Here is a 27789-nt window from a genome sequence, read left to right as displayed (position 1 = left end):
TTTGCAAATTAAAAGCAAAGCCCATATGTCGATGCTTTCTGAGAAGTGACAAATGAGCCAACAACACATTTCTCTACTGAAGGATTCAGATGTCAAGGGGCAAGACTCATTCTAACATTTTTCTCTTTCTCTTCTGGGACAGTTGCCTATAATTGATTGCCTTTGTAATGAGATGCATAGAGTGAGAATGTTAAGTCGATCTAGCTAAAAATTAGTAATATTATTATTAATATTGTGTTTGAAAGGTGATTCTATCCATGGGACTTACAAGATTATAACACATGATGTGTGCCATATATACTCTATGTGGTCAAAAGTGTATGCACACCTTTCCAAATTTTTGAGTTCAGATGTTTCAGGTGCATCAGATCAAGCACACACACACTGCCATGCAGTCTCCATTAACCAACACTTATAGTAGAATGGGTCACACTGAAAAGCTCAGTGACTTTAAATGTGGCACTGTCATAGGATGCCACCTTTGCCACAAGTCATCACATTACATTTCTGCAAAGCTAGATATGCCCCGGTCAACTGTAAGTCCTGTTACTGTGCAGCGAAAGTGTCTAGGAGCAACAACAGCTCAGCTATGAAGTGATAGACCATGCAAAATCACAGAGCAGGGCCACCAAGTGCTGAAGCACAAAGAAATCACCTTTCCTCAGTTGCATCACTAACAAGAGAGTTCCAAACTACTTCTGGAAACAACGTCAGAGCAAAAACAGTTTGTCGGGAGCTTCATGAAATGAACGGGTACACACAAATCTATGATCAAGCTTTGGCTGGAATGGTGTGAAGTAGGCTGTCATTGGATGCTGCAACAATGGAAATGTATTCTCTGGAATGATGAATCACTCTTCACAATTTGGAAGTCTCCTGGACAAATCTGGGTTTGGCAGATGCCAGGAGAATGCCACCTTCCAGACCAGATAGTGCCCACTGTAAAGTTTGGCAGAGGACGGATAAGGGTTTGTTGCTGTTTTCAGGGTTTTTGCTAGGCCCTTTGGTCCCAGTGATGGGTGCTGTTAATGCTACAACATCCAAAGACATTTTAGTCAACTGTTCACTTCAAATTTGAGGCAGCAGTTTGGGGAAAGCCCACTTCTCTTGCACCATGAACATGTCCCTGTGCACAAAGCCAAGTCAATAAAGACATGATTTGACAAGTTTGGTAGGGAGAAACATCAATGGTTGACAGAGATCCCTTACCTCCTATTGAAGACCTTTGGAATGAAGTGGAACGCCAATTGTGGGCCAGGTCTTCCCATCCAACATCAGTACCTGACCTCACAAATATTCTTTTGACTGATTGGACACAGATTCCCACAGACACGCTTAAAAATCTTGTGGAAAGTCTTCCCAGAAGAGTGAAGGCTGTTAAAGCCACAAAGTGGGAGCAACTCCATGTTAATGCCTATGGTTTTGGAATAGGATGTCCAACAAGCCTTATGAATACTCAGTGAGCAGAATTCTTGGAATGAATGTTTGATCTAAACCACACATCAATGCTTCTTAACTTTCTTCATACTGCAATCTTCTTTGTACTTTTTTGAACACTTGGTGTCCCTTCTCCCATGCTTCTTTTGTAAATATCAAGTGCGCACACTACAATATCATGTTGATTGTAAGTGAATCAGATTTTTGGCTTTCCTTTATACCCTTTTTGGGTTTGGCTCCTGCCTTGTGTCCAGTGCTCTCAGGCTTGACTCCAGACCCCACAATCCTGAACTGGAATAAATAAGGATTGGTTTCATCCTGTGAAGTGGGAGTATGTTTTAAATTTTAGAATTGGTTTTGTCCCATCCAAAAATCTTGCCTCTGAAAACCTTTACTATAGATGGACGGTTGTTGTTGTGATTGGTATTACTTTGAAAATCTTTTCTACTTTATTCATTATTATTTTTGAAGGTGATAATGTGGGTAGGATTACAGCATTTCTGTAATAGTATTATCATTTTTAAATTATTAGATTTTTGTTTTGCTGTAATGCCATTTTGTTTTTCCTACGGATGCCACCATTTTGATTACTGCAATGTGTTGCATGGTTCTTGGGTTTGTGGTTATGGAGGTTACGTGTTGTGACACCAATGGTGCGACACTAAATGGCTGGCACTGCAGGTCTTATGCATTGAAGACTGAAATTAAATTAGACAAGTTAGTGTACATCATAGTTATGCATTTGTTACAACTTATTGCTGCTGTCAACTAAGACTAAGAGTTCGGGTTACTATTCTGGGTTTGGCAACAGAGTCCTCAATTTCCTAGTTTTGAATTTCACTACATTTTAAAGTATTACGTTCCATGTCTTGATCGTTTTTATATTATTCTTCTACCTCATGCTTGTTAGGCATTACATATGTGGACACAGTTGTTCTGCCTGCAAGGCTGTCAGTGTCAGAAAGGGAAAGAGTGAAGTAGGCAGGACAACAGGCATGAGACAGTAACCAGAAAGACAGATCTTTGAGACAAACCAAGAACTGAAGGATGTAAGTCAACAGAGTGCCAAATCATAAGCAGAGAAATTCAAGTACAAAGCAAACATGAATACACAAAGACAGTCCCAGGGTCAAGTAAACGATGTTTTATTACATAATACCTCAGTAAACACAAGCATACACACACGTTTCTTCTTTCTTTTTCCTCCTATCCTCTCTCTACCTCCACTGCACTGCTCTCCTCCAGTCAAGTGTTACCTTCATTTCTCCCACCTGGACAAGGCAATGTGGTCCCTTATGTTGAGGATCCGGAAGCAGGGCTGTCGCCCATTGGAAGCAGATCCGGGTCACATGGAAGTCCCACATAACAAGTAATATATCTCCCTGCAGAGCCCTCTTGTGGCACCCACGGACTCAAGCAGGCATTCCCTGCTGGTTCCCGAAGGATATTGAGGGCCACTGCCATCTAGTGATTGGGGGGAATAAACATCCCCCCAAAAACAGTTCTTACCTAGCCTCCTCTTCTATCCTGGCCAGATATTTTCAGTTGGGACTCCTGTCCATTTATCTGAGGCTTCCTTCCCCACTAGGGAGCCTTTCTTTCTTTTGGCCGGCATGCCTGTCCGTTCACTTGGGGCCTCCCGTCTGGGTAAGGAACCTGCCCTTCTCCTGTTCAGGATGCCTGTCCATCCCATGTGGCACTTATACCGTTTTTAGAAATTTTTGGATGATCCTCCAGAAGATAAAGGGGATTTAAATACCATCGCAGTTAGAGATGTCAGAACAGTGCAACTTCCCCTATCAACTTGTGATTAGATCTAGACCACAGGAGTTCAAAATGGTATTGTTATTAATTCATTAAAAAACTTTATAAAGATATGAGAATGAAATAATAATCCCCAAGGCAAGAGTAACATAGGGAGCCTTAAGTTTAATACAAAAAAAGTTACAAGAAGAGATGTCTTATCTGTTTCAGGCAATGACAAGACAGAGGAGGCAGCAGCTGGAAGAAGAACGCCTGAGACCTTACATCGGCCGCGTTGAACCTGGTAAGATAATCCATCCATCCATTATCCAACCTGCTATATCCTAACTACAGGGTCACGGGGGTCTGCTGGAGCCAATCCTAGTCAACACAGGGCGCAAGGCAGGAAACAAACCCCGGGCAGGGCACACACACACACACACAAACACCCACACACCAAGCACACACTAGGGACAATTTAGGATTGATAAGAGGTAGATAATTAAAATGATGACTGTGTAAACCTGCTGCACAGAATTTATTTTGAATTTAAAAGAGCACAGTACTATGGCTAGAAGAAGTTTAAGACATCTGTTTTAATGTTCAGGAAATTCTTTTCTTTAAACATTTTTCAGTAGGGAGAGAGGCTGTAACTCTTCTGTGTGTTTGATTATTAATACCATGTTTGGCAGGCTTGCTTTTAAAAATTCTTAGACATTACTGATGTGTTACAAGGCTTTTTCAAAATTCAGTCTTCATGGAGTAGAACAGGAAAAATAGTTATTACAGTCCTAGTCAATATTCAGTAATTTAAAGACCTTCAGGTCTTATGAGCACAGTGTGAATGATTACTTCAATTCGGTTGTCTGCTAAGCTTCTGCTGATAAAGTCAGACCAGTAAATTCAGTTTAAATAGCAGAGACCAGCCTCTTCCATTTGGCATCAAATCAAATTGAGGCATCCTTCTTAGTTCAAGTCACGCATACCTTTCAGTTGAACTGATACTGTCAAGAGCTGATACTTTCTTTAAAAGCAGACCTTTTCATTAATACTGTATAAGAGTTCCCACACTGAATGTCAGAACTCTTCTCATATTACTCCTACTGTTCTTGACTTTTCAATTCATCTCATACCATCCACACCAAATATTTAAGTTAACGTGAGAGTACTCAGACCATATATTCCATTCCATGTCACATTATCCCATCCTTACCTTTCAAATGCTCTCCTAATGTTCAGATCAGCTATGGGGACAATATGCAAATTCCACAATGGTAGTGACCAGGACTGGAACCTAAGTACCTGGGACTGTGAGGCAGCACTGCTAACAATTGAATTAACGTGCTGCTTTAGCTATTGAATCATCCAACTGAAGTTTTTAGTTAAACTCAGACATTAGTTGTGATTAAATAACACGCACCAAAATCAATCTTAGGGTACTTTATTTAGAAGACTAATACCACCTCTAGACACATTTATTAGTCTCTAAATAATACATGAAGAAAAAAGGGGATTTTCAATTACTTAAGGAACTGAATTGTGGGTAAGAAAAGCTGAGGGCCAAACATTTTGTATTGATGAGATTAACGTCAGCACAGTTTCACTAAGGTAAGCATGCACCCTGTTCTTTAAGGGAGAATGATTATGTTTAGGAAATGTATCATTATTTTTAAAAATTATGGCAAGAAGCAGTGCAAAATAAAAATCCTTCTGGAAATAAAAGAGAAACACTATAATTTGTTTCATACTGTGTAAAATATGGCACACATGAGCTGGTATCCCTGCTGTGATTGGCTCCATTCCCTTAACCAGTCGAGAGGCCAGTACAATGGGGAGATCTGAGGAGGCGCCATATCAAGGCTGTATGCTTCCCTGAACCTCTAGATGGCAGCATCTAGCCATCTGGATACCCGCAGGGAATGCTAGAAGCTATAGTCCAGTGGGGCGGCCTTGCTGGGATCCATGGGTGCCACCAGGGGGTGCTGTAGGAAATTATGAGCCCTACTTTATGGGACTCCCATATGACCCGGAAGTGCTTCCAATGTGCAGTAACCTGGCAGTGGAAGTACTTCTGGATCTTCAATAAAAAGAAGCGCAATGTTTTGTCCAGGTAAGTTGGAGTCAGGAGAGGAGCTGGACAACTCTTGCCTTTAAGAAACGGTTGAGAAAGAGAGAAGAGATCATTTGTGGTTGCACAACATATAAGAAACATTTTTGTAAGGTATTGTTGTTAATAAATCCTTGTGGACTTTTGTTGTTGTGGTTGTGTTTGTGGTTTGGGGTGCTGCAACGCCCCCTACTAGTTACTACTGCCAGATAAACTGTGGAAAAAACACCACCTTAGAATGTGAGAATGATGCAGCAGAGCCTATATCTTCTTTTAATATGAGACAGAACAGTTGATTTGCTCAAAGCAAACGTATTAAGTGTGATGGGAATTAATTTATTGACACTGCATGTAAAACTAATGCTAAACTGAACTTGATGTTGGTCAGCAAATTTAGCAAGCAAGACTCATCAATTGTGTGCCAAATACAGTACGTGCATCACTGGTGGCTTAGTTAAGTAATTAAGAAACCTTTAGTAGAGGAAGACTCTTATGACCCTGCTAGGCTGGTATATCCACACTCTGCTTTGCTTTAGTCTGGAACTGTCCCAAAGTTTGTTAAATGTATTTATAGATTATTCATTAATTATGTATTCATCGATTCATTTTTTTAAAATGCTTAATCTAGTTTACGGGTTGTGGTCATGCTAATAGCATCAGAAGCATGGCTATAGTTCTCTGTAGGAACTTTTACTTCACACAGAAAACCATAGACACATGAAATAAGGTAACAAGTAATTTAAATACCCAGCAGAACTTTCAATACTCGTCTTGAAGTTATTTTGGAAGACTTAAGTGGATAGGAATGGTGAGCTTTGTTGGGATGAATGGACTGGTCTCGTCTAGATTGTTATAATGTTCTAGTGTCCTAAAGGTTGGAATACATTCTTGATGGGGCACACTTTACATGCCCACACTCAGTTATTCAGGGCCATCTTAAAGTTGCTGATTTGGGTGAATTTGGGAGGAGGGTGGAAAACTCAGGTACAGTGAACATCACAAAACCGTGTAAACACTACACAGCCAGTGACTGGACTAAGAGTAGTGCTCCCAGTAGTTCTAATCAGTAGTCTTCTTTAAATATGTAATAGCTATCTAAGGTGTTCATTGGAGAGTTCGATTGAGTGGCAAAAGTTAATTTGTTTTGTGTCTTACACATGAATAATTTTCTATTAAGTGAATATTCAGCCTTTGGTGTTGGTGACTCAGACACTGCATGATGGACATTTGGCCAGACTCTAAGTGAAAATGCCTGACTTGAATATAAAAAAGTTGAATTCAATGTAGTGGAATTAATCAGATAAGGCTGTTGGCTAGAAGGAATTATTGAGAGCTGTACCCATCTACAATGTAGAAATCATTCATCCATTACTTTTGTGAGTTCACTTTTATGGTCATGGACTTCTGGATCCATTACTAAAACAGATCTTATGTTGGAAGGACCCCAATTCACCACACTCATATATAGGGAGTCATACTTTTCATCCAAAGTTGGAGCATTCGGAAGTGTCTAAGTACCTGAAGTTCAAGATGAAACTGAAATTTCTTGAGTTAGATAAATGTTGATAAAAGTTACGTAGGTATAATAAAACTTGTAACGGTGTATCGGCAGCAACAAAATATAGGAATACATTTTATTAGGGTTTCAAAAAAACATTACGGGTACACGATTAAAACTGTTATGAAAACTCGGGTCGCAAAAACTTAAAGGTTGAGAAATGCTGGTATAGTTCCAACAATCTGTGATGAATACAATGCCATACATGAAATGCCACATCAAACAATACATATATTGTGAGCCTTCTGAGCTCTTTTGAGACCCTTCCCAACAGGGCTGCACACCGAAACGTGATTGACGCATGTGCTGAGGGTTGTTTGTACGTCGCAGAGACAACTGCAGGTTCACAGCGGCCATCAGGTTTGCAACGCCACCGAGACAATTGCAAATTCACAGCCTCCCCACGTAACGCATCTGTTGCCTGATTGGTGTTGTAGGGAACATTATAACCCTGAGGCTGACCTGGCCCAATCCCTGCTGCTTTGTTGTGTCTGTGTGTAGGTAAGTGGTAGCTCCTGTTTGAATATATAACCTTGCTATTCTTGTTTGGATTGAAATAAAGCTCGTTTTCCTGAAGCTCATAGACTCAGCCTCTTCTTTAGGGTGCATGATAGTGGCTCACATGTTGCAATATACATGAGAACTCAGATAAGTATGCTTGTAATGTTATAATTTGGTCTTGCTGTTGAGTTGTTGTAAGAAGAGGGCAGTTGGGGTGAGAGAGAAAGAGAGAAAGAGTGTGAGAGAGTGAGTTAGGGACTATCACTGTGTATTGCAGTAGAAGTTAAGAGACCCTGTGTGCTCATCTGAGCAAGAGAAATCCCCATTAGCAAAGCTGGCTAAGCATTCAATTCTGAATTGGAGGCCATAGGTTCACAGTCAGCCTCTCTGTGTAAGACTATGGAATGGAGAGAGGCGAGTCCCTGTGCAGTTCCTTGCCGGTTACATTTGGGGGCTCATCCAAGTTCACTGAAAGGAGGAGTGTTAGGACAGGACAGTGATGCTGGGAGAAAAAGAGATGTTTGGATTCTTAAATATGGATTTCTTGCATTTTTTTTTAAAGTTTGAAACCTATTTTGTTAAGGTTCAAAATTATTTTCCATTATTTTTATGGTTTTTTTGAGAATTATTTTCAACAGTAATCGCCACCATTTTTTTTTTCTTTCTAAACTGCCAGTCATTTTCTTTTAGCAACAGTGCAGTGTTGCCACCATAGATACTGTAGATGCCTCATTTGCTTAGGCCAGGCTCATCAATACACCCGCCATCTTGGACTAGTTGACTTCTTATTTTAAAGTAGTACAGCGTACATCAATTTTACTCATGACTTTGACAAAATGACTCAAAACTAGGCATCCTGTACATGCAAGGAGAGGGAAAATCTGCAGACAAGACAGGAAAGGATCACTTTTCAAAGCTGAGAGATCTTTTATGTGTGTTTTAATTCAACTACTGGTTTGTATTTTCTCTTACCAGTACTACCTAGTTAGGTCTGGCAGACTAAAAGTACAGGCAAAAGCAGTAATATATTGATACTGTCATTTGTGTAAAAGTATTCATGATAACATATTTATTACAGATTCATTACTTGTTATCTGAAATAACTAATATTTTATTTTCAAGTTCTCCATGTGGTCTATTTTATGGCTATCATGTATATTATCATTAAAATGTGCAAAATGATACTGTTTCAACGATGTTAATATTTATAATATTAGGTGGAGTTGTGTTTAAACTACATTAGCCAACGTTTGGAATCAACAAACATATTAGTCATCTTTATCATTCACACAAAAATGGCTGTGACAATGTGCCTTTAAATAAATAGATCAGATAAAATAAAATAATGAGACACCAGAAAGTGTTTAAGATATAATATTTAGTGTTTCTAGTTGTATTTTGGGCACAGCAGTTAGTTGATGAGATTTTGATCACTGCTTTGCAAATACAAGGCATTTGGAATATTAACTGTATTATCGCTGTCAGTGCTCTTCCAAGGAGTCTGCCGTATTTGTTGTAAGTATTGGTCCTTATGTATTTAAAGGTGGGCTGTAGGTCCACATCTCCCAATCTTCTTCTTGTATGCAAGCTAAACACTGAAGGCACCCCTCTTACTGCTTATCTGTATACCTTAGATAGACTCAAAAACGTGACCAGCCTTTCCTTTCTTTTTCCACTGTGCAGCGCCTGTGAAAAAAGGAAGAAGTTGCCAGTGGGGCTGTGCAGATAGGAGGTATGGCAACTGTACCCCATATGGATATACTATGTACCCTTAAAAAAGCTTTATACTGTTAGAAGGGTATAAATATCGCAGAAATTCCAGTGGTAGAACTGTCATACCCCCTGAGAAGACAGCAACAACTTGTACCCTTAATTATGGAGGAGTGTTATTGCCACACTAATCTAATACTCAAGTTTCCAATAAAAAAATAACATTTTGGATTTGTGAGCAGGTCTTTTATGATACTGTGATATTTAAAAGCTTAAGTATATGCTACATTTTTAATAATTGATTGGTAACACTGCATGTACAAGCTGTGTCCTAGTTACTTGATGTTGTTCCATAGTATTTCATTTTATGCTTAGTTAACCATCCTAAATGAATACGCAGCAGTATGTCATAAACTAGTGCACAGAAAGAACAGCATGATTATCAAGAACACTTTAAATATCAGGAAAATGTAAAGGAAAATCATAAAAACAACAGTAATCCAAAACTAGTGATAGGTCATGGATTGAATAAATACATACAGACTTACATAGAAGTTGCTTGCATTCCCAACAGGGCCAGGCATCTGCAAAACAGAGAATTTTAACTGTACTGTACTGTAAGTTGTTGCTTTTGAATTACGATTATTTTCCACATGGAGGAGTCAGAATTTTATTTCAAGCAACATGCAGTACATTTATGGTTTTCACGACCTGCCACTAGTTTTTTTTATTATTATTACTATTGTTACTATTCCCTGTTCTATATGATGAATAGGTGTCACATTATTATATTTGTGTTTCTTTGGAAAAAACTGAACATCTTAGTGTGACGGTCCAACCCGGAACTGCAGATAACTTACCTGTGGATGAACCTCAACTATTGAGGACACATAGTCAGCAAGGGGTTGGTGCGGGTGCACGGCGCTTTTATTTAAGAATGAAACAGTGTCCAAAAGTGTAGTGTAGTCCAGTTCTTCAAAAGATAAATAATCCGTAAAATGTGCAAAGTGGAGGTTAAAATCTCTCTGTTATTAAAGACTAGGGGGCTTCATCCCAAGCTCGCTTCACTCGCCAACCCCTTCCACCATGTCAGTGCTACATGCCGTTGTGAAGAGGGAAGCTGAATGGTGATACAATTGGGAAACAAATACAGTTTTTTTTACCTTCTCTTTGCTCTCTCAGCTGCTGGATTGCTGCTGCTGCTGCGCCACGTGATCTGCATTTTGTGAAGCGCTTCAAACGTTTAAAAGCCTGTACAGCAGCTTTTTGTCTCACTGCCTTGTCTCTCTTCTCCCCCAGACATCCTCAAACACTATTCGATCTCTTTTCCCTGTTCCGTTATTTCACTGAGTAATATTTTATGTTTGTTTGCACTAATGCGCTCTTTACTATCATTTTTTTAGACTTTCAAATTTTCCTAATTCCATCTAACCTGCTTTGCATGTGTATCGCTCCAGCATTTTTGAATTCTTTACGACGTTCTGCTTTGTGTTTTTTCCGGCCCCGAATTTTTAAGAGCTTAGAGCATAGGAAGTGTGTCTACCAAAAGCATTCCAACATCCGAGAGGTTAGATGACCGTGGTCTTGTTTGAAAATGGTTGTAAGTAGGGCGTGACTTGCAAAAGTCACCTTCTCACGGGACTTGCTTCCAAAGGTTGTAAGTATGACATGACCTGATTGTATCGCAGGACATGAAAGTGTCTCTCTGTCTTCTTTAAAAGATCACATCTCGTTGCAGAAAAAAAAGTCTTGTCTCGTCCCAAGATTTTTTTTTTATAATAGAGAGAAAATCTTGAAATGAGACAAGACTATTGCTAAGAGATTTTTTCAAGTTCCATGAGACGAGGCTATTGTCAAGAGATTTTTTCAAGTCCCGCCCTCCTCTCAACCATTTCCATTTAAAGGCCCACACTCACAGTCCTCTCACCTAACATTTGTGTGAATGCTTTTGTCAGACATAGCTTTGGCTGTGACAATTACCAAATCACAGGGACAAACATTCGAAAAGGTTATTCTATTTATTAGAGAGAAAGAAACTCACTCACAGACAGTTATACGTTGCATTGTCACGATGTAACTCCAAACACAGAATCAAAATTCAATACGACATTTAAGAAAAGTTAATTCCAAATACTGTTTTTACTGAAGTTTTAAAGTAAAAGTGTAAGTTTTAAAGGTATTTGCGTGTTAATTTCAAAGCCAAACAACAACAACAATAATATTTATTTATATAGCACATTTTCATACAAATAATGTAGTTCAAAATGCTTTACCTGATGAAGAAAGAGAAAAAGGACAAAGTAAGAATTAAAATAAGACAAAAACGCATTAACATAGAATAAAAGTAAGGTCTGATGGCCAGGGAGGAAAGAAAAAACAAGAAAAACTCCAGACGGCTAGAGAAAAAATAAAATCTGCAGGGGTTCCAGACCATGAGACCACCCAGCCCCCTCTGGGCAATCTACCTAACATAAATGATCCGTCCTCATTGTTTTTAAGGTTCTCATGGAGGGACTTGATGATGATGGTCATGTGGACTTCTGGCCTTTAATCCATCAATGTAGGGACATCACTGTGCTTTGATTAAGTGGTGGTGGCGCAGGCCACCACCAAAGACAACCGGAAAAAGAACAGAAGAGAAAGTAGGGGTTAGTACGGATTTTGGAGCCTCCATGAATAGTTATGATAATTAATTGAATATACAGAGCACCAGGATTAAACTAAAATGAAGTTATGAGAAAGCCATGTTAAAGTAATGTGTTTTTAGCAGTGTTTTAAAGTGACAAATTCCTATTGGCAGGCTATTCCAGATTTTAGGTGCATAACAGCAGAAGGCTGTCTCACAGCTTCTTTTAAGTTTAGCTCTTGGAATTCTAAGCAGACACTCATTTGAAGATCTAAGGTTATGATTTGGAATATAAGGTGCCAGACATTCCGATATATAAGATGCAGCGAGATTATTTAAAGCTTTGTAAACCATAATCAGTATTTTAAAGTCAATTCTGAATGACACAGGTAACCAGTGTAGTGACATCAAAACTGGGGTGATATGTTCGGATTTTCTTTTTCTAGTTAGGATTCTAGAAGCTGCATCCTGCACTAGTTGCAAACGATTTATGTCTTTTTTGGGTAGTCCTGAGAGGAGTGTGTTACAGTAATCTAATCGACTGAAAACAAAAGCATGAACTAATTTCTCAGCATCTTTCAATGATATAAGAGGGCTAACTTTAGCTATGTTTCTTAAGTGAAAAAATGCTGTCCTAGTGATCTGATTAATATACGATTTAAAATTCAGGTCACAGTCAACAGTTACCCCTAAATTCTTTACCTTGGCCAGAATGAAAAGGTATGATGCAACAAATACCTCTAACGCAACATGAAACATAATTTTCTTTAAATTGATTATGTTTTACTATTTTTTACTATGGTTAATTACTTGCTGTAATGTAAAATAGTTAGTTCTATTATACATATGTAACAATTCCCATGAAAATAACAATCTGTTTAAATTGTACATCCATTTCCCCATACGTGAGCCAAGAAAGTGGCTAGCGCATAGCACCTGCCCGGGGGTGGGCAAGCGAAGCGAGCAGGGGGCAGAGCCTCCTAATATTCAATAAATAAATTCAAATAAAACAAGGAGACATCCACTAGCAGGCATGGACAACCTTTAAATCCAGCTTGGGTCTCTGTTGCCAGTCCCTCGGCTTTTGCAGGGCACCATACTGAGCTTTGCTCCTTGCTCCCTCCAAGCCACAATTCATTAAATTTCCATGGGAGAATCTCAGAGAACTTGGTTGCTCCTGCACCTTAAGGTGCTCAACAGGAGTTGCCCCTCTGCCCCCCTTCTTGAGTTTCTGGCCATATGCTCCTCATATGGGACTCACTTTCCCATCCAGCTGCTTCCCCTCTCTTATTGTTCCTTTCCTTTCTTTTCCTTTCCTTTCCTTTTCTCATCGCTCTTATCTCATTCTTATTGTTTCCTCTTCTCCTCATACTTTAGTTCCCTTGAAAAACCCAGTGAGACACAGGTGCATCAGTCATGGCTCCAGTGCTAATGAGGGAACAGGGCACTTCCACATGTGTGTATATGATTGCTCTCTCCCACATTCCATGCTACCCATGCCCCATACCCCCACAAAAACACGAGTGCATTATTTATTTATCTAAAACGCATGTGTCACAGACCTGCTATATCTCCATTAGATATTTATTTATTTTTTATTTATAGGAGCTCATGCTGTCACTGATTCGTGCAGCTATTAATAACACACCACGTAATTTGAATAAATCAGTTAACAAATAATAAAGATTGTACTGACTTTAACATGACAACTCAGCATGCCCACATACATGCCTCTGAGTTTACAAGCTGATCTGAACAGCTAAAATATGGTGGGCACATAGAAGTATCGCCACTAATAGGAATAGCAGTCGATGTGGCATCTATGTGTACATATCTATGGATGCTACCACACACACATCATTTGTGAATAAAAGCAAGCAAACCTCTACTGTCTTTGGGTAATGGATTTCTGGCCAGTTTATTTTCAACTACAAATTCTGGTTAGATTCATTGGATTTAATTTTGATCTCCTGAGTTTTTAATATGTGGCACACTTAAAAGACTTGATTTGTTGCTTTATTTCTTGGTCCTTAAAAGTCTGGCTGTCTGTTCTAAAGGTACACTAAAACCTTCCTTGTTGCAAGAGAAGTCAGGAGGTCAATTTGCTGCACCACATAAGGAAAGTTCTCTTTAGCAAGACTGGATAACACTTGGTGACACTGAGTTTGCTGCCTGCCTCTGTATGTGAGGAGATGACACACACACAGCAGGATGTGGCTGAGAGCGATTCTTTACTGGAGGCATTTATGTTCACGAATGAGTGAAGAGGAAATTGTGAGATAGATTAACAGATGGGTCAGAGAGGCTGCAATTGGCAAGAGCAAAGTGGGAGTTAAATATGAAGTTCAAGTTCTACTGTACTTCCCCATCATACCTGTAGTCGTGATCTATGAGTAGGAAAGCCAGAATGGTTTAAACATGGGTTCAAGGACAGAGTCAATTTCATGTTTAGTGAGGATGAAGGGAACAATTTATTTGTTAGGGTGAACACCAAAAACTGCTGTTACTTCAGATTTAGTTCAGGTAGTTTGTGTATCTTGCAACAAAAAATATGTGTGCTTGCAATTGAGGTCTACCATTTATATATCAGTAGGCAGTAAATTAATTTTATCTCTCTTTCCATAAAGTATATACAGGCAGTTGTTTGGGAATAGTTAACCTATTGCCACAATAACCACCAGTTAAGGTCAGATGTGGTTGATGGGAGAGCTCTGATTAGAGTGAGATGCGCACCTAACTACCATTTCTTATATTAGTTAGACTGAGAATACCAGATGATAGGATGAATATTAAAGAACGGAGAACAATTAACAAAAACCCATTGCATAAAGATCAAATAAATAAAAAAAAAATAATAATGTATCTCAAATGTTTCCACAAGCCTGGTCCTTCAGACCCACTGGCTTTTAATGAGTGCAAATAGCTCAGTGTTCACAGCTCCAGATATCTGGGTTCATTTTCCAGTCTGGACATTCTCTATGATTCATTTCACATTCTCAACATGTCAGCGTAAGTTTTCCTTTGGAAGTTTGGTTTCTTCCCTACATTCAAAAAAATCTATATTAAGTTTATTCAATATTTGATATGGCCCAGTGTGACTGTGACTTTTAAAAGTGTCAAAGTTAACCTTGCAATTCACTATACTTTGAGACTGACCAAGGGGTGTTCTTGAACTTTGACACTGGATGTTTCATGGTCTGCCTGTGTGAAGATAATTCAGAAATTAATTTATTCAGCAATATGAGACCAACCCTGGTCACCTTTGAAGATGAGTCTTTCAGTCAGAGGTACTCATGAGATATGGACAGCAGGGCAACAGGCGCTGAGGGAGTATTTGAACTTAAGGATGTCAGCCAAGGCATGAATCCTTTAGCGAAGACTAGCAATATGAAAATGCTGAAGAGCTGATGAAGGCTCTCAAAATGAACAAAAGACACAAAGTGAGGAAGAATGCAAAGCAAGGAAAGAAGAATGGGTAAAATGCCAAAAGCAATGAAGCAAAGAAGTAAATAACTAGAAAATGAAAGTGTGAGATTAGTGGAGCTACTATTTTAAATAAAGCACAAGGCCAACTCTCTATTAATTGTAGCTCACCAATGAAAAAGCATGTTGCCTAGCAACTAGTCGAGCAATAGCAAAACTCAACTCGCGTGACAGACAAGCCTGAGAATTTGGCTCTTGGTTGAATGAATTAACTGGAATGCATCTAGCTGACAGTTTGATTAAATATTGAAATTAAAAGAAGCACTACTCCATCACAAAACTCCAATGCCCAAAGTTCAGTCACCATCTATCTGAAGTATTCACTTTCTGTGCCATCTGAGTAGATTTTTCTAATGGAATCCAGTTTTCTTCATGTATCTCACATCCCAAAGACATGCATGAGTGTGTAATGAATTGGCACTCCACTCCGGTAGCTATTGCTGCTACGGTAGGTTGTAGGTGAAAAAAGTGAGCATATAAAATGTATGGATGGACCTTTAACCATAAGGGTTAAAGTCTAAAATCTTAAATTTATAACATATGTTCCAACACTATGCTTCTCTTCTGGGTTTTATGGCTCCAGTCAGAGACATAAAAAATGGTGGCAACAGCCAGCTGTTCGTCTACTAATGACTATATCAGTTTGACTAGAATGATTAGAACCACAGTTGCAACATCAGCAGCAAACACAATAAGTTAGTTGATGTGGGCATCAGAAACAGTGCTATAAAATCCAGTAAGGCCAAAGACAAGCCAGTTGTAATAAAATATTTTGCATATTGCACTTGTTATTTTCATCCAGTTGTTTAGTCAATGAAATATACTTAACACAAACAAGGAAACTCTCAATGTGTCCACGCTTCTAGTCTTTGCCAGCTGCTTCCTACACATGGATCCATTAAGCAGGGTCATAAATTGGTTGTAACTTAAGTGTAAAAGCTGCTTGTTGCTCTGGTTTTGCGGGAAGTTAGACAACACCTGCACCTTTTGTTAAGATCCCATCTGAATTAACCTAACACTTCATAAACGCCTACGGGTTCACTTTTGTAGCAATCTAATACCCTGCTCAAATTTTATTTTCCAGAGGAACTTTGCCAATTACTTAAGTGCCACAAGCCTGCAGGATCATGGTGCCAGGTCATTGAAGAAAATGGGACTCGTATTCCAAGATGTGTTTGCCCCAAAACCTGCCCTAGGTGAGAATGCACTATCGTCGGTTATACCCTGCCAACCTGTTTCGCGTTTATGGCTTGAATGATGGAAGCTGCAGGATAAGAGAGGATCTTGAGATGGAAAAGAGGCGTAGGTGACTGTGATAAATGAAATTATTCCTTCATCAGGAGGATTTTCTTTCTGAAAAATCTAATTAACCATACCTAGTGTCCAGGTCTTCTTTGTTCATCATTCTCTGACTACTATGGAGGTGCTTAGTACAGCAACAATAACATTTATTTCTATAGCATATTTTCATACACAGAATGTAGCTCAAAGTGGTGAACAACGCCAGTCCTGGAAGGCCACTGTGGTTGCAGGTTTTTGGTCTAACTCAGTTGCTTAATTTGAAGCCAATCCTAACCAATAATAGATCTTATGAAATTGCATTGCTTGACATTCTTATATCACAGATTTTTTCCTTTCTATTGATATCATCCAAATGATTTGAAGCCTTAAATGAATGAGTAATTTGCAGTATGTTACTTTTCACTCTTTGGTTTCCTATCCAGATATTTTATTAAATCAGATACTGTAGTTCATAATCACTGCACACTACAAAATATCCAATTAGATGTGGGAATGTTAACAAGCAAGACAACTAAAATGAAGCATTAAAATGCTGCTTGAGCAATAATTTGCATCTTATTAAGACATTGGGTTGGAACCAAGTGGCCCTCCAGGACCAATGTTGCAAATTTGCATAAAACAGATATATAATTAATAGAAACGTTGAGTCTTTCTGTATAGCATTTTTTTTTGATGATACAGTCAAATGGCTGGGGAGAAGCTGGAGAAAAAAAAAACAAAATCTAAAACAGTAAGCCAAGACACAGGAGTCTAAAATACACTTTTGATAACAGACATACTGGCTGGCATTTTAACTTTCTTTTTAGTTTGGGTCTCCAGCTCTGGTCTCTGACTGTATGTTACACTTTAAATCTCTCCAGCTAAGTTCTCATTTCTAAATGAGGGATCTTAATCTTTCACGGTTCTTCTCTCTTTATACTGCTTGGAGGAACTGATTAAAGGGGGTAGTCCCATCCTTCCCTCCGTGATCATTTTTGGTGTGGTTGCATTCCTCAATTTCAGTTTACCAAACTTCCTGCTACTTTCTGTTGAGAGAAGATGTCATGCAATAAAGGTCTCAATTCCCATCATAATGGTGCTTGTCATGCACCTTGGGTACTTGGCAAAAGAAGTCAGAAAGAGTTGTGACGTTACAAAGCTTTTTTATAATTATTACAGTCTTGGTGCCATAATAAGATCGGAACGATAAAGATATGGAAAATGCAAAACCTTCACTTTCAGACAGTTGACCATTGGATTAATAGCTCTTACAGCTCTAAATTTAAAAATAAATAGCATAAGCCATTAACAATTGAGGATTAATATGGTATACCAAATACCAAAAATGTGTATACTGTATGTGGCATAGTGGTGTAGAATCTGTTCTACCTAGAAGGGATTTCTGCGATTATTTCAGTTTTTCTCTAACATCCCAAAGATGCATGTAGCGGTCTGGTGCCGCTCAGATTCACACCGTCAATAGGACAGTGATTTATTTATTTTTTCAGTGAGGATTCCAGGAACGCATCCAGCCTTGGCCTAACCTGCACAGACTCACAGACAGAGACATGAAACACACAAATGAATAAATAATATATTAAATAGAAAATCATATACAAACAACAAAAATTAGACAAACCCCTTCCCCTTCAGTGATACAATTTTAACACAACCATGACTATAAACACCCATGACAATGTCCTTATACAGTTTCAATTTGGCAGAAACAAATGAAATAGTATGGAGTAAAGATGACGATAACGTTCCCGGGAACAGCTTCTGTAATAAAAGAATTAAACAGTCCTAGCAGTAGTCCTGAGCAGCGAGGGGTGAGATTTGCAGTAGCTGTCCATCTGAAGACACACAACGACTAATCCACCACTATTCACATGACAGGCTGGCACAAGACAGTCCATTCATACTTGTGAGAAACGATCCACGGTATAAATTACTTCACAGTAGTTACATAGGACAGAACACAGATCTCCCTTTTGCTGCTCCCCAGCCCCTTTTCAAGTTTCCAGCTGGCCCTTCTTGTCCTCAGCAACCCCTGTGCCTGTTTCAGACATCAAATGAGGGCAATCCCCTTTGGGGCTGCTGGGAAATGAAGTCCTATCAGTCATAGCACTGCTACATGCAAGTGTTAGGTTACTTGTCAAAATCACTCCTCTGTGTATGTGGTGTATGTGCGAGTTTTCCCTGTAACAGAATGGCACCCTGTTCATTCTTGGCCCCATCTTATGCTTAATACTGCTGGGATAGACTTCAATGTCCTGTGAACCAGAGTTAGATATGTGAGCTTAGTAAGGAATGGTTAGATAGCAGTGTTGCTAGCATTGTTGCTTCAAGACTTCCATGAGTTATTTCAGGTACTCTAATTTCTTTCCAATAGTCAATAAGATTAACTAGTGATGCTAAATTCATCAACTATGAGTTTCTGTGTAAATACATCCTGTAATTGATTTCTGTCTCATGAATAGTTAGTCTCTACTTGCCATCCATTATAGGTGTCTACTTTCTGCTACCCTGCAAAGGAAGAAGCCAGTTTAAAAAATTGATATAATGATGGAAGGATAGATGTACCTTTTTCTCATTTTTACTTTCTGCTTAGACTTTTTAATGCTGTAGTGAGACTGGGCCACAATACCAAAAAGCCATAGCAGCACTTGAAGATGTGCAGAGGAGAGCAACCATGTGCATCCCAGGACTTAGAACATGTCCTACTCCAACAGACTCAGAGAAGTAAACCCATTTATGCTCAAACCAAGGAGTCTGTGTGAAGACCTAATCCACCGCTTCAAATTTTCAAAGGCATTTGTAAAGTAGATCCAGACCAATTCTTTTGACTGAAGGGTGAATCACATATTCAAGGGCATCAGTGAAAATTAAGGGGAAGTGCATTTAGGTCTGAAGCCAGGAAGCATTTCTTTACACAAAAAGAAGTAGGAAAGTGGAACAAACTACCAAGACATGTAGCTGAAGCCGAAACTTTTAAAACCTTTAAGAAGCCTCTGGATTAAATATTGGGACTACTTTACTGACTTAAAGTGAGACGGCATATATTTAACAAATAGGACCAGGAAATAATCCTAGTCAAAACAAGCCAAGGTCCAAGCCAGAGAGATCAAATCAATCAGAAGGACTAATCTGAAATGACAATGCAAAAAATCGAAGACCAAATAAGTGACGAAAGGAATCTAAATCTGAGGCGGACAGAAGAAAGATTTTCCGCTCACACACTTGTCAAGGCGTGTTTTCATAATCTTAAAATCCTTTACACATTTCTCTTCTGTGCTTGAGCAGTTTTCTTTCAGGCACAGTAATGATAGGAATTGCTTAGTAGCTCAAAGCAGCTCTGCACAAAATTTATTTCAGATAAGTATCGCTTTGCTGCCGCCATTTCAATCTAAAGTGGATTTAGAGGTTTTGTTAGAAAGCTATCTAATGTTTACTCCTAATATCTTGAAATGTCATTTCTCTAATACAAATATTTATGTCTTGTTTTTTCTCCTTTCTATAGTGATCGGGCACCAGTGTGCAGTGTACTGGGCAAATCTTATGAGAACGCCTGCCTTTTTCATAAGGAGTCGTGCAGGAAACACCGTAGGACTGGGCTGGCCCATCAAGGTTACTGCATAGGTAACAGTAAGCCATGAAATGTCACAGGAAGACACTGTAATAAAATAAATATGTTATTAGGATTATAATGGCAAAGGAAGATAAACCAATCCTCATCCTGCCCTGGTCTTGATAATACCGTGTCTGCTGCTTTTTTTAACCTCTAAATATACATGATAAGGTTATAAGGTTGGTAAAATACTTTTAATCTGTGTTCTATGTAAGTTTTTGTTTTGCTTGTCTTTAAGCACCATGGACAAAATGCTCTAAAATGGAGTTTGCCCAGTTTCCCTATCGTCTGCTGGACTGGTTTTTATTGCTGAGTCAGAGGGAACATCCACAGAAGAAGAATGGAACCAGCCTGCCACTTAACTGTCTTAGTTATGAACAGAGGAAGAACCTTGCAGGGGTATGTGAGAGGCATGCAGACATTATAGGAATTTAGCCAGTATTGTTCAAAAGGCTGCTGGTAAGAATTCACCAGAGACACAAACGCACCCCATAAAAATTCTTTCCCTCACCCTTCACCACAACCCTATTTACAACCCCACATGCAATTTTGACAATGTGAAATGTGCCTCTTGCGATACCTATTATGTGTCATTTTCTCTTCTGGCCACACTTGCCACATGTTATTGCATGGTTGCTGGCACTATATGCGTGTGAACTGACACTATAGTGATCTCTTGCCAGCTAGCCTTGACATTTGTTCAGTGCTTACTTGCAGAGTCCTTAATGGTTTTAATTTCAGTGGTACCATTATCCCTTCTACATTCATGTGCTTTACCTAAGATTGTGTTTGTGTTTAGCTCATTGAGTTAAGTCAGCATCCTACACATCTTTTCCAAAGATTTTTCATTTACATCATCTTAAAAAATTCACTGCACATCACAGACCATTAGTTATATAGTTTGAAACCCTGGCAAGTCAGTGACAGTAATGTATGCAATTTACTATGAAAAATACAAACTGGCAGTGGTAGCGCTGCTGCCTCGCAGTTAGGAGACCCGGGTTCGCTTCCTGGGTCCTCCCTGTATGGAGTTTGCATGTTCTCCCTGTGTCTGCATGGGTTTCCTCCGGGCGCTCCGGTTTCCTCCCACAGTCCAAAGACATGCAGGTTAGGTGGATTGGCGATTCTAAATTGTGCTTGGTGTGTGGGTGTGTTTGTGTGTGTCCTGCGGTGGGTTGGCACCCTGCCCGGGACTGGTTCCTGCCTTGTGCCCTGTGTTGGCTGGGATTGGCTTCAGCAGACCCCAGTGACCCTGTGTTTGGATTCAGCGGGTTGGAAAATGGATGGATGGAAGATGCCAGTTGTAGATGTCAGCCCTTGTGCCTTTGAAATGCAATAAATGCAATACCCACAGGCAGCGATAAACATGAGTGGCTGCAAAAATAGAAGGAAAGCAAGTGTTTTGGACCATACAATCGTAGGAGAGCCGATCAGCCAGTCATTATTCAGACCCTTTCACTTCATGCATATTTTATTTTAGGTAGATAAATTTGCCATTTTTGCTCATCAGTCTACACTCATTCATATATGACAAAGTGAAAACATGTTTTCAGAAAGATTTCCAAAATTTCCTAAAAATCAAAATCTGAAATCTCTAATTTATATAAGTATTCAGACCCTTAGCTGTGGCACTTCAAATTGTGGTTGGGTGCATCGTGTTTACTTCAATTATCTTTGAGATGTGTCGAGAACTTGATTGGAGACCACCTGTGGCAAACTGAATTAATTGGACATTGTTTAGAAAGGCACACCCCCTGTGTATAGGAGGTTCCACAATTCACACTGCATGTCAGGGCAGAAACCAAGCCATGAAGTCCAAGGAACTCTCTGTAAGCCATTGAGATAAAAATGTGTTGAGGAACAGATCAGGGCAAAGGTATGAAACAATTTCTACATCCTTGTGTGATCCCAGGGTCACAGTGGTTTCAATAATTGGGTAATGAAAGCAGATTGGAACCCTTTCTAGAAATTGGCCATGTGGCCAAACTGAGTATTCAGGCAAGAAGGGACTTGGTCAGGGAAGAGTGCAAGAACCCAGTGGTCACACTTAACAAGGCTTCAGAAGTCAACTGCTGAAATAGGAGAACCTGTTGGAAGGATGACCATCTCAGAAGCACAGCATCAATCAGGTATTTATGATAGAGCAGCTAGGTGGAAGACACTCAAGAAAAAAGCATATGACAAAACTCTAATCACTATTTTCGGTGAGGAACAGATACTACTCATTGCATGCCTAATACCATCCCTACTGTGAAGCATGGTTGCAGCAATGTAGGAAGAGAATGCATTTTATCTTTTCCACCCCCATGGACACCAGAATAATGTAGTAAAATGGTATATGGTCACTCTAGTTAAATAATTATCAGTTTTTCCATCAGCAATGCTTGTAATTCGTTAAAACAATCAGCAAGGCTCCCACCCAGTTAAACGTAGGTTGACTGAAGGACCTCTGTTTTACTTACTGCCCATACCGCCAGAAATGTGATGCAAACTGCACAATTGATGAACAAAGTTCATAAATTGGCAAAAGTCTACTTAACATTTCACTTTTTGTTGTGGTTTGGACATGACTGAAGACTTACTTTCACAAATACCCCAAACATACTTGTTGAAATAAACAAAATAATGCTATTTATTTATTACATACGGATGAATATATGGAAGTATATCTTCTTATATAATACTCTACCGTGGTTGTCCGTTTGTCTGTCCAGGATTTTAAATCACCTGTAGCTCGGAAACCATTTGAACTATTCATATGAAATTTCGCACACATATACTATGTGACCCCTACTATCCGCTTTTCAGGTGATGATTGACCTCCAAGGTTATTCCTCTTTTTATTTTTATTTTATTGTAAAATCAATTCTCGGAAGTGGCCTATAAGGCTGCCTTGCTTCACATGCGTATGCGCGCCGTTCTCATCCCTACCTCTTCATATCTCAAATCATTCTTGAGGCAGATTGAAGACTTGTGCCAGCTTAAAGAAAACGTACTAAGTAATTGCAACACAAACACTGACTTAATCAGTTTTAACGTGAAAAGATGCTGACGAAAGAAGAGAAGAAGCGGGCCACTAGGGTGGAGAAAAGAAGAGCTGCTCAGGAAGCAGCAAGCGCATTAACCTCTGAGCAAACGAATACTAAACATACAGAGAAAGAAAGAGGAAATGCTCAAGTCAAGTTTATTCACTGCACATTATCGTGCAGTGTGCCGTTACTTGTATATATACAGTATATATTGTCACACACACGTGCGATTAGGAGGCAGTCAAAAAGTTCAAACGTGAGTGAAATATCATGAGAGGAAGGATTGTCACGTGGTACATACCTGAACCTCTTCTCTTCACAGGAGAATCGAAGAAAAATAATTGCGCCTATTCCCAGGCTTCAAAATGGCCACCGTGACGTCACTTCCAGTGACTCCATATGGCATCACTTCCAGCTCTCACCTTGGACATCACTTCCGGTCCCTCCCCCATGATGCCATTTCCTGCCAACCATTCCCTGTTCCCATCATCCACCATTCTATAAAAACGCGATTTTGTCAATGCCACATTGTCATCTATTACAATACATGTAGTTTTGATCAACCCTTTGCATCTCTTGCTTTCATTTGTCTACTGACAATATACGGGGACGGTCCCCAAACCTTTATATTGTGAAGATTCCTTTATTGTTTGTGGTATTTCTTCCACGATATATATACTGTATGTATATATGGGGGTGGCACGGTGGCGCAGTGGTAGCGCTGCTGCCTCACAGTAAGGAGACTTGGGTTCATTTCCCAGGTCCTTCCAGCATGGAGTTTGTATGTTCTCCCCGTGTCTGTGTGGATTTCATTTGAGTGCTCCGGTTTCCTCCCACAGTCCAATCAATCAATCAATCAACATTTATTTATATAGCACATATTCATACAAAAATGTAGCTCAAAGTGCTTTACAAAATGAATAGAGAAATAGAAGACACAATAAAAGATAAACATAAGTCAACATTAATTAACATAGAATAAGAGTAAGGTCCGATGGCCAGGGTGGACAGAAAAACAAAAAACTCCAAAGGCTGGAGAAAAAAATAAAATCTGTAGGGGTTCCAGACCAAGAGACCGCCCAGTCCCCTCTGGGCATTCTACCTAACATAAATCATCATATTTTCATGGAAGGACCTGATGATGATGGTCACGTAGACTTCTGGCTTTCAGTCCATCATTGTTGGAGCATCATGATGCTTTGAGTAGGTGGTGGTGGCGCAGGCCTCCACCACAAAGAAACCGGAAAAAGAAACAGAAGAGAGAGTAGGGGTCAGTACGGATTTTAGAGCCACCATGAATAGTTATTATGAAGAATTGAACATACAGAGTATCAGGATTATGTTAAAGTGAAGTTATAAAAAGGCCATGTTAAAGTAATGTGTTTTCAGCAGTGTTTTAAAGTGCTCTACTGTATTTGCCTGGCGAATTCCTATTGGCAGGCTATTCCAGATTTTAGGTGCATAGCAGCAGAAGGCCGCCTCACCACTTCTTTTAAGTTTAGCTTTTGGAATTATAAGGAGACACTCATTTGAAGATCTAAGGTTACGATTTGGAATATAACGTGTCAGGCATTCCGATATATAAGATGGAGCGAGATTATTTAAGGCTTTATAAACCATAAGCAGTATTTTAAAGTCAATCCTGAATGACACAGGCAACCAGTGTAGTGACATCAAAACTGGAGAAATGTGTTCGGATTTTCTTTTCCCAGTTAGGATTCTAGCAGCTGCATTCTGCACTCGTTGCAAATGATTTATGTCTTTTTTGGGTAGTCCTGAGAGGAGTGCGTTACAGTAATCTAGTCTACTGAAAACAAAAGCGTGAATTAATTTCTCAGCATCTTTCAATGATATAAGAGGTCTAACTTTAGCTATGTTTCTTAAATGAAAAATGCTGTCCTAGTGGTCTGATGAATATGCGATTTAAAATTCAGATTACAGTCAACGGTTACCCCTAAATTTTTTACTTCCGTCTTAACTTTTAATCCTAGTGCATTAAGTTTATTTCTGATAACCTCGCTGAATCCATTATTGCCAATTACCAAAATTTCAGTTTTCTCTTTATTTAGTTTGAGAAAATTACTATTCATCCATTCAGAAATACCAGTAAGACATTGTGTTAGTGTATCGAAAGAGTCGGAGTCATCAGGTGCTATAGATAAGTACAGCTGTGTGTCATCAGCATAGCTGTGGTAGCTCACGTTGTAACCTGAGATAATCTGACCTAACGGAAGCATGTAGATTGAGAATAACAGCGGACCCAGGATAGAGCCTTGTGGAACACCATATGGATATCATGTGTCTTTGAGATTTGATTACCACAACTCACAAAGAATTTTCTCCCTGCCAGGTAGGATTCAAACCAATTTAAGACACTGCCAGAGAGGCCCACCCATTGACTAAGGCGATTTCTAAGAATATTGTGATCAATGGTGTCAAATGCAGCACTCAGATCTAAGAGGATGAGAACAGATAAATGGCCTCTGTCTGCATTTACCCGCAAGTCATTTACTACTTTAACAAGTGCAGTTTCTGTACTGTGATTTGTTCTGAAGCCTGACTGAAAAGTATCAAGAATAGCATGTTTATTTAGGTGGTCATTTAACTGCATAATGACTGCCTTCTCTAAATTTTACTTAAGAAGGGCAGGTTAGAAATGGGTCTAAAATTTTCAAAGGCAGAGGGGTCAAGATTATGTTTCTTAAGAAGGGGTTTAACTACAGCAGTCTTAAGACAGTCTGGAAAGACCCCCGTATCTAATGACGAATTTACTATGTCCAGAATATTGTCAATTAGAACGCCTGATATTTCTTTGAAAACCTGGTTGGTATTGGGTCAAGGACGCAGGTGGAGGATTTCAGTTGAGAGATTATACTATGTAATTCAGGTAAATCTATCCTGGTGAAAGCATTTAATTTGTTTATAACGGAGTACCGGGGCTTTGGAGGTTCTGCAGTGTTCGGGAGATATACTATGTTATCTCTAATATCATTAATTTTTGAGTGAAAAATACAGCAATGTTCTCACAGGTTTCACTGGAAGTATTCTGGGGGCATTCCTTTGTGTTCCCTGGGTTTAACAGACGGTCAATTGTTGAAAATAAGACTCTGGGATTACTAGCATTGTTATTTATAATATTAGAGAAATAGCAGCGCCTCTCAAGACGGACAGTGTTATTGTCCAAAGACATGCAGGTTAGGTGCATCCTAGTGTGTGCTTGGTGTGTGTGTATGTGTGTACCCTGTGGTGGGCTGGCGCCCTGCCCAGGGATTTGTTCCTGCCTTGCACCCTGTACTGGCTGGGATTGGCTCCAGCAGACCCCTGTGACCCTGTGTTAGAATATAGCGGGTTGGAAAATGACTGACTGTATGTGTGTGTGTATATATATATATATATATATATATATATATATATATATATATATACAAGACAATAACAAAGAACAGGAAACATAAAATATGAAAGCCAGGTTTAACTTTTTCTCTCCTATAATAAAAAGGCACATAACTTATGAATTTTATTTCTTGGCTTAGTTAGATATTTTTCTCTCTTATAGAAAAAGAAACACAGCTTATGAATTCTGATCTTTCAATTCATGTGGTCAAAATGGATAAGGTCTTTCGCTAATTATTAAGCTTCACATGATTGCGCTAGCCTCTGCACTGGCTTTCCACCCACCCCACATACAGTACTGTGTGTGTAAGATGCTGCTCTGTACTTTCTTACTGGATGTAGGAAGATAAATTCATAATAGCCAGAACTTAAACTTCACAAGATTATTAACTTACAGTGACACAAATACCATAATATATTATCTAGCTTTTTTTGCTATTAAACTACAAATAATTGTTCTTGGAGTCAAGGTAGTACTTCTGGTTGAGGTGAGTGATACGTTTTTTCTTTTCCTGGTCAACTTTCTCCAGACATGGGAAAAATTTTCAGTGCACTTTTTTCTTTGTTCAGCAGATCATATTCTTCTTCATCCTTTGGTTGCATCTTCTGGTTGTGGATGGTAATGCAGTTTCACTTCGAGGGTTTTATACACACAGTGTCCATCAGTGTTGCTCATTTTTGATTTATGGTCCTTTGTCCAGCTTGTGCCTTTAGGATACATCCCAGTTGATGCTACAAGGTCTGGTATAAATCATTGATTATCAAATAAAGTGCAAAACTGCATTCCAGTGAGGGATCCTGTCAGAAAAACTGACACTTTTTAGCTGGCAATAAAAATTTCTAGCAGCAGCTTGCTAAGCCAGGACTTGGGTCCCAACCTGGTAAAATGTATAAAGCCAGTCTGTCCTACAGTAGCATCATGCTATGAGGTTGTTTCTCAGTTGCAGGGGCAAGGAAACTTTGAATTGAGGGAAGCCAAACACAGAGACGCCCATGAAGAAAACCTGCTCCTTAGTGAACCTACTTCAGGCTAGAGCAATGGTTTGCCTTTCAGCATGACAATGACCCAAAGCATACAGCCAGGTCAATGCTGGAGTGGCTTCAGGACAGACCTCTGACTGTTCCTAAATGGCCCAGCTGAATCCCAGTTTTAAACACCACAAAATACACCTGGAAAAGGTACTTTACAGATACTTCTGATCCAATCTAATGGAGCTTGAGAGTATATACCAGGAAGAATGGGATAAACTGACTAAATCCATGTATGCAAAGCTTGGAGGGACTTACTCAAAA

The 27789-nt window shown here is 39.3% G+C and overlaps 1 protein-coding gene across 3 annotated transcripts in view; it reads left to right on the top strand.

Annotated features, from left to right (window-relative positions):
• Nucleotides 1-27789, top strand: part of LOC120539237 (SPARC) — a 46296-nt gene that overhangs the window by 9393 nt on the left and 9114 nt on the right. For all 3 annotated transcript variants that reach the window (XM_039769118.1, XM_039769127.1, XM_039769137.1), the window contains exons 3-6: nucleotides 3412-3484; nucleotides 16250-16361; nucleotides 19967-20085; nucleotides 20313-20473. In XM_039769118.1, the coding sequence (XP_039625052.1) occupies nucleotides 3412-3484; nucleotides 16250-16361; nucleotides 19967-20085; nucleotides 20313-20473 (465 nt within the window). The remainder of the gene's footprint in view (nucleotides 1-3411; nucleotides 3485-16249; nucleotides 16362-19966; nucleotides 20086-20312; nucleotides 20474-27789) is intronic.

The sequence above is a fragment of the Polypterus senegalus genome, chromosome 1, assembly GCF_016835505.1.
Source record: "Polypterus senegalus isolate Bchr_013 chromosome 1, ASM1683550v1, whole genome shotgun sequence".
Classification (NCBI taxonomy): Eukaryota; Metazoa; Chordata; class Cladistia; order Polypteriformes; family Polypteridae; genus Polypterus; species Polypterus senegalus.
This window is presented reverse-complemented; position numbering and strand designations above follow the sequence as displayed.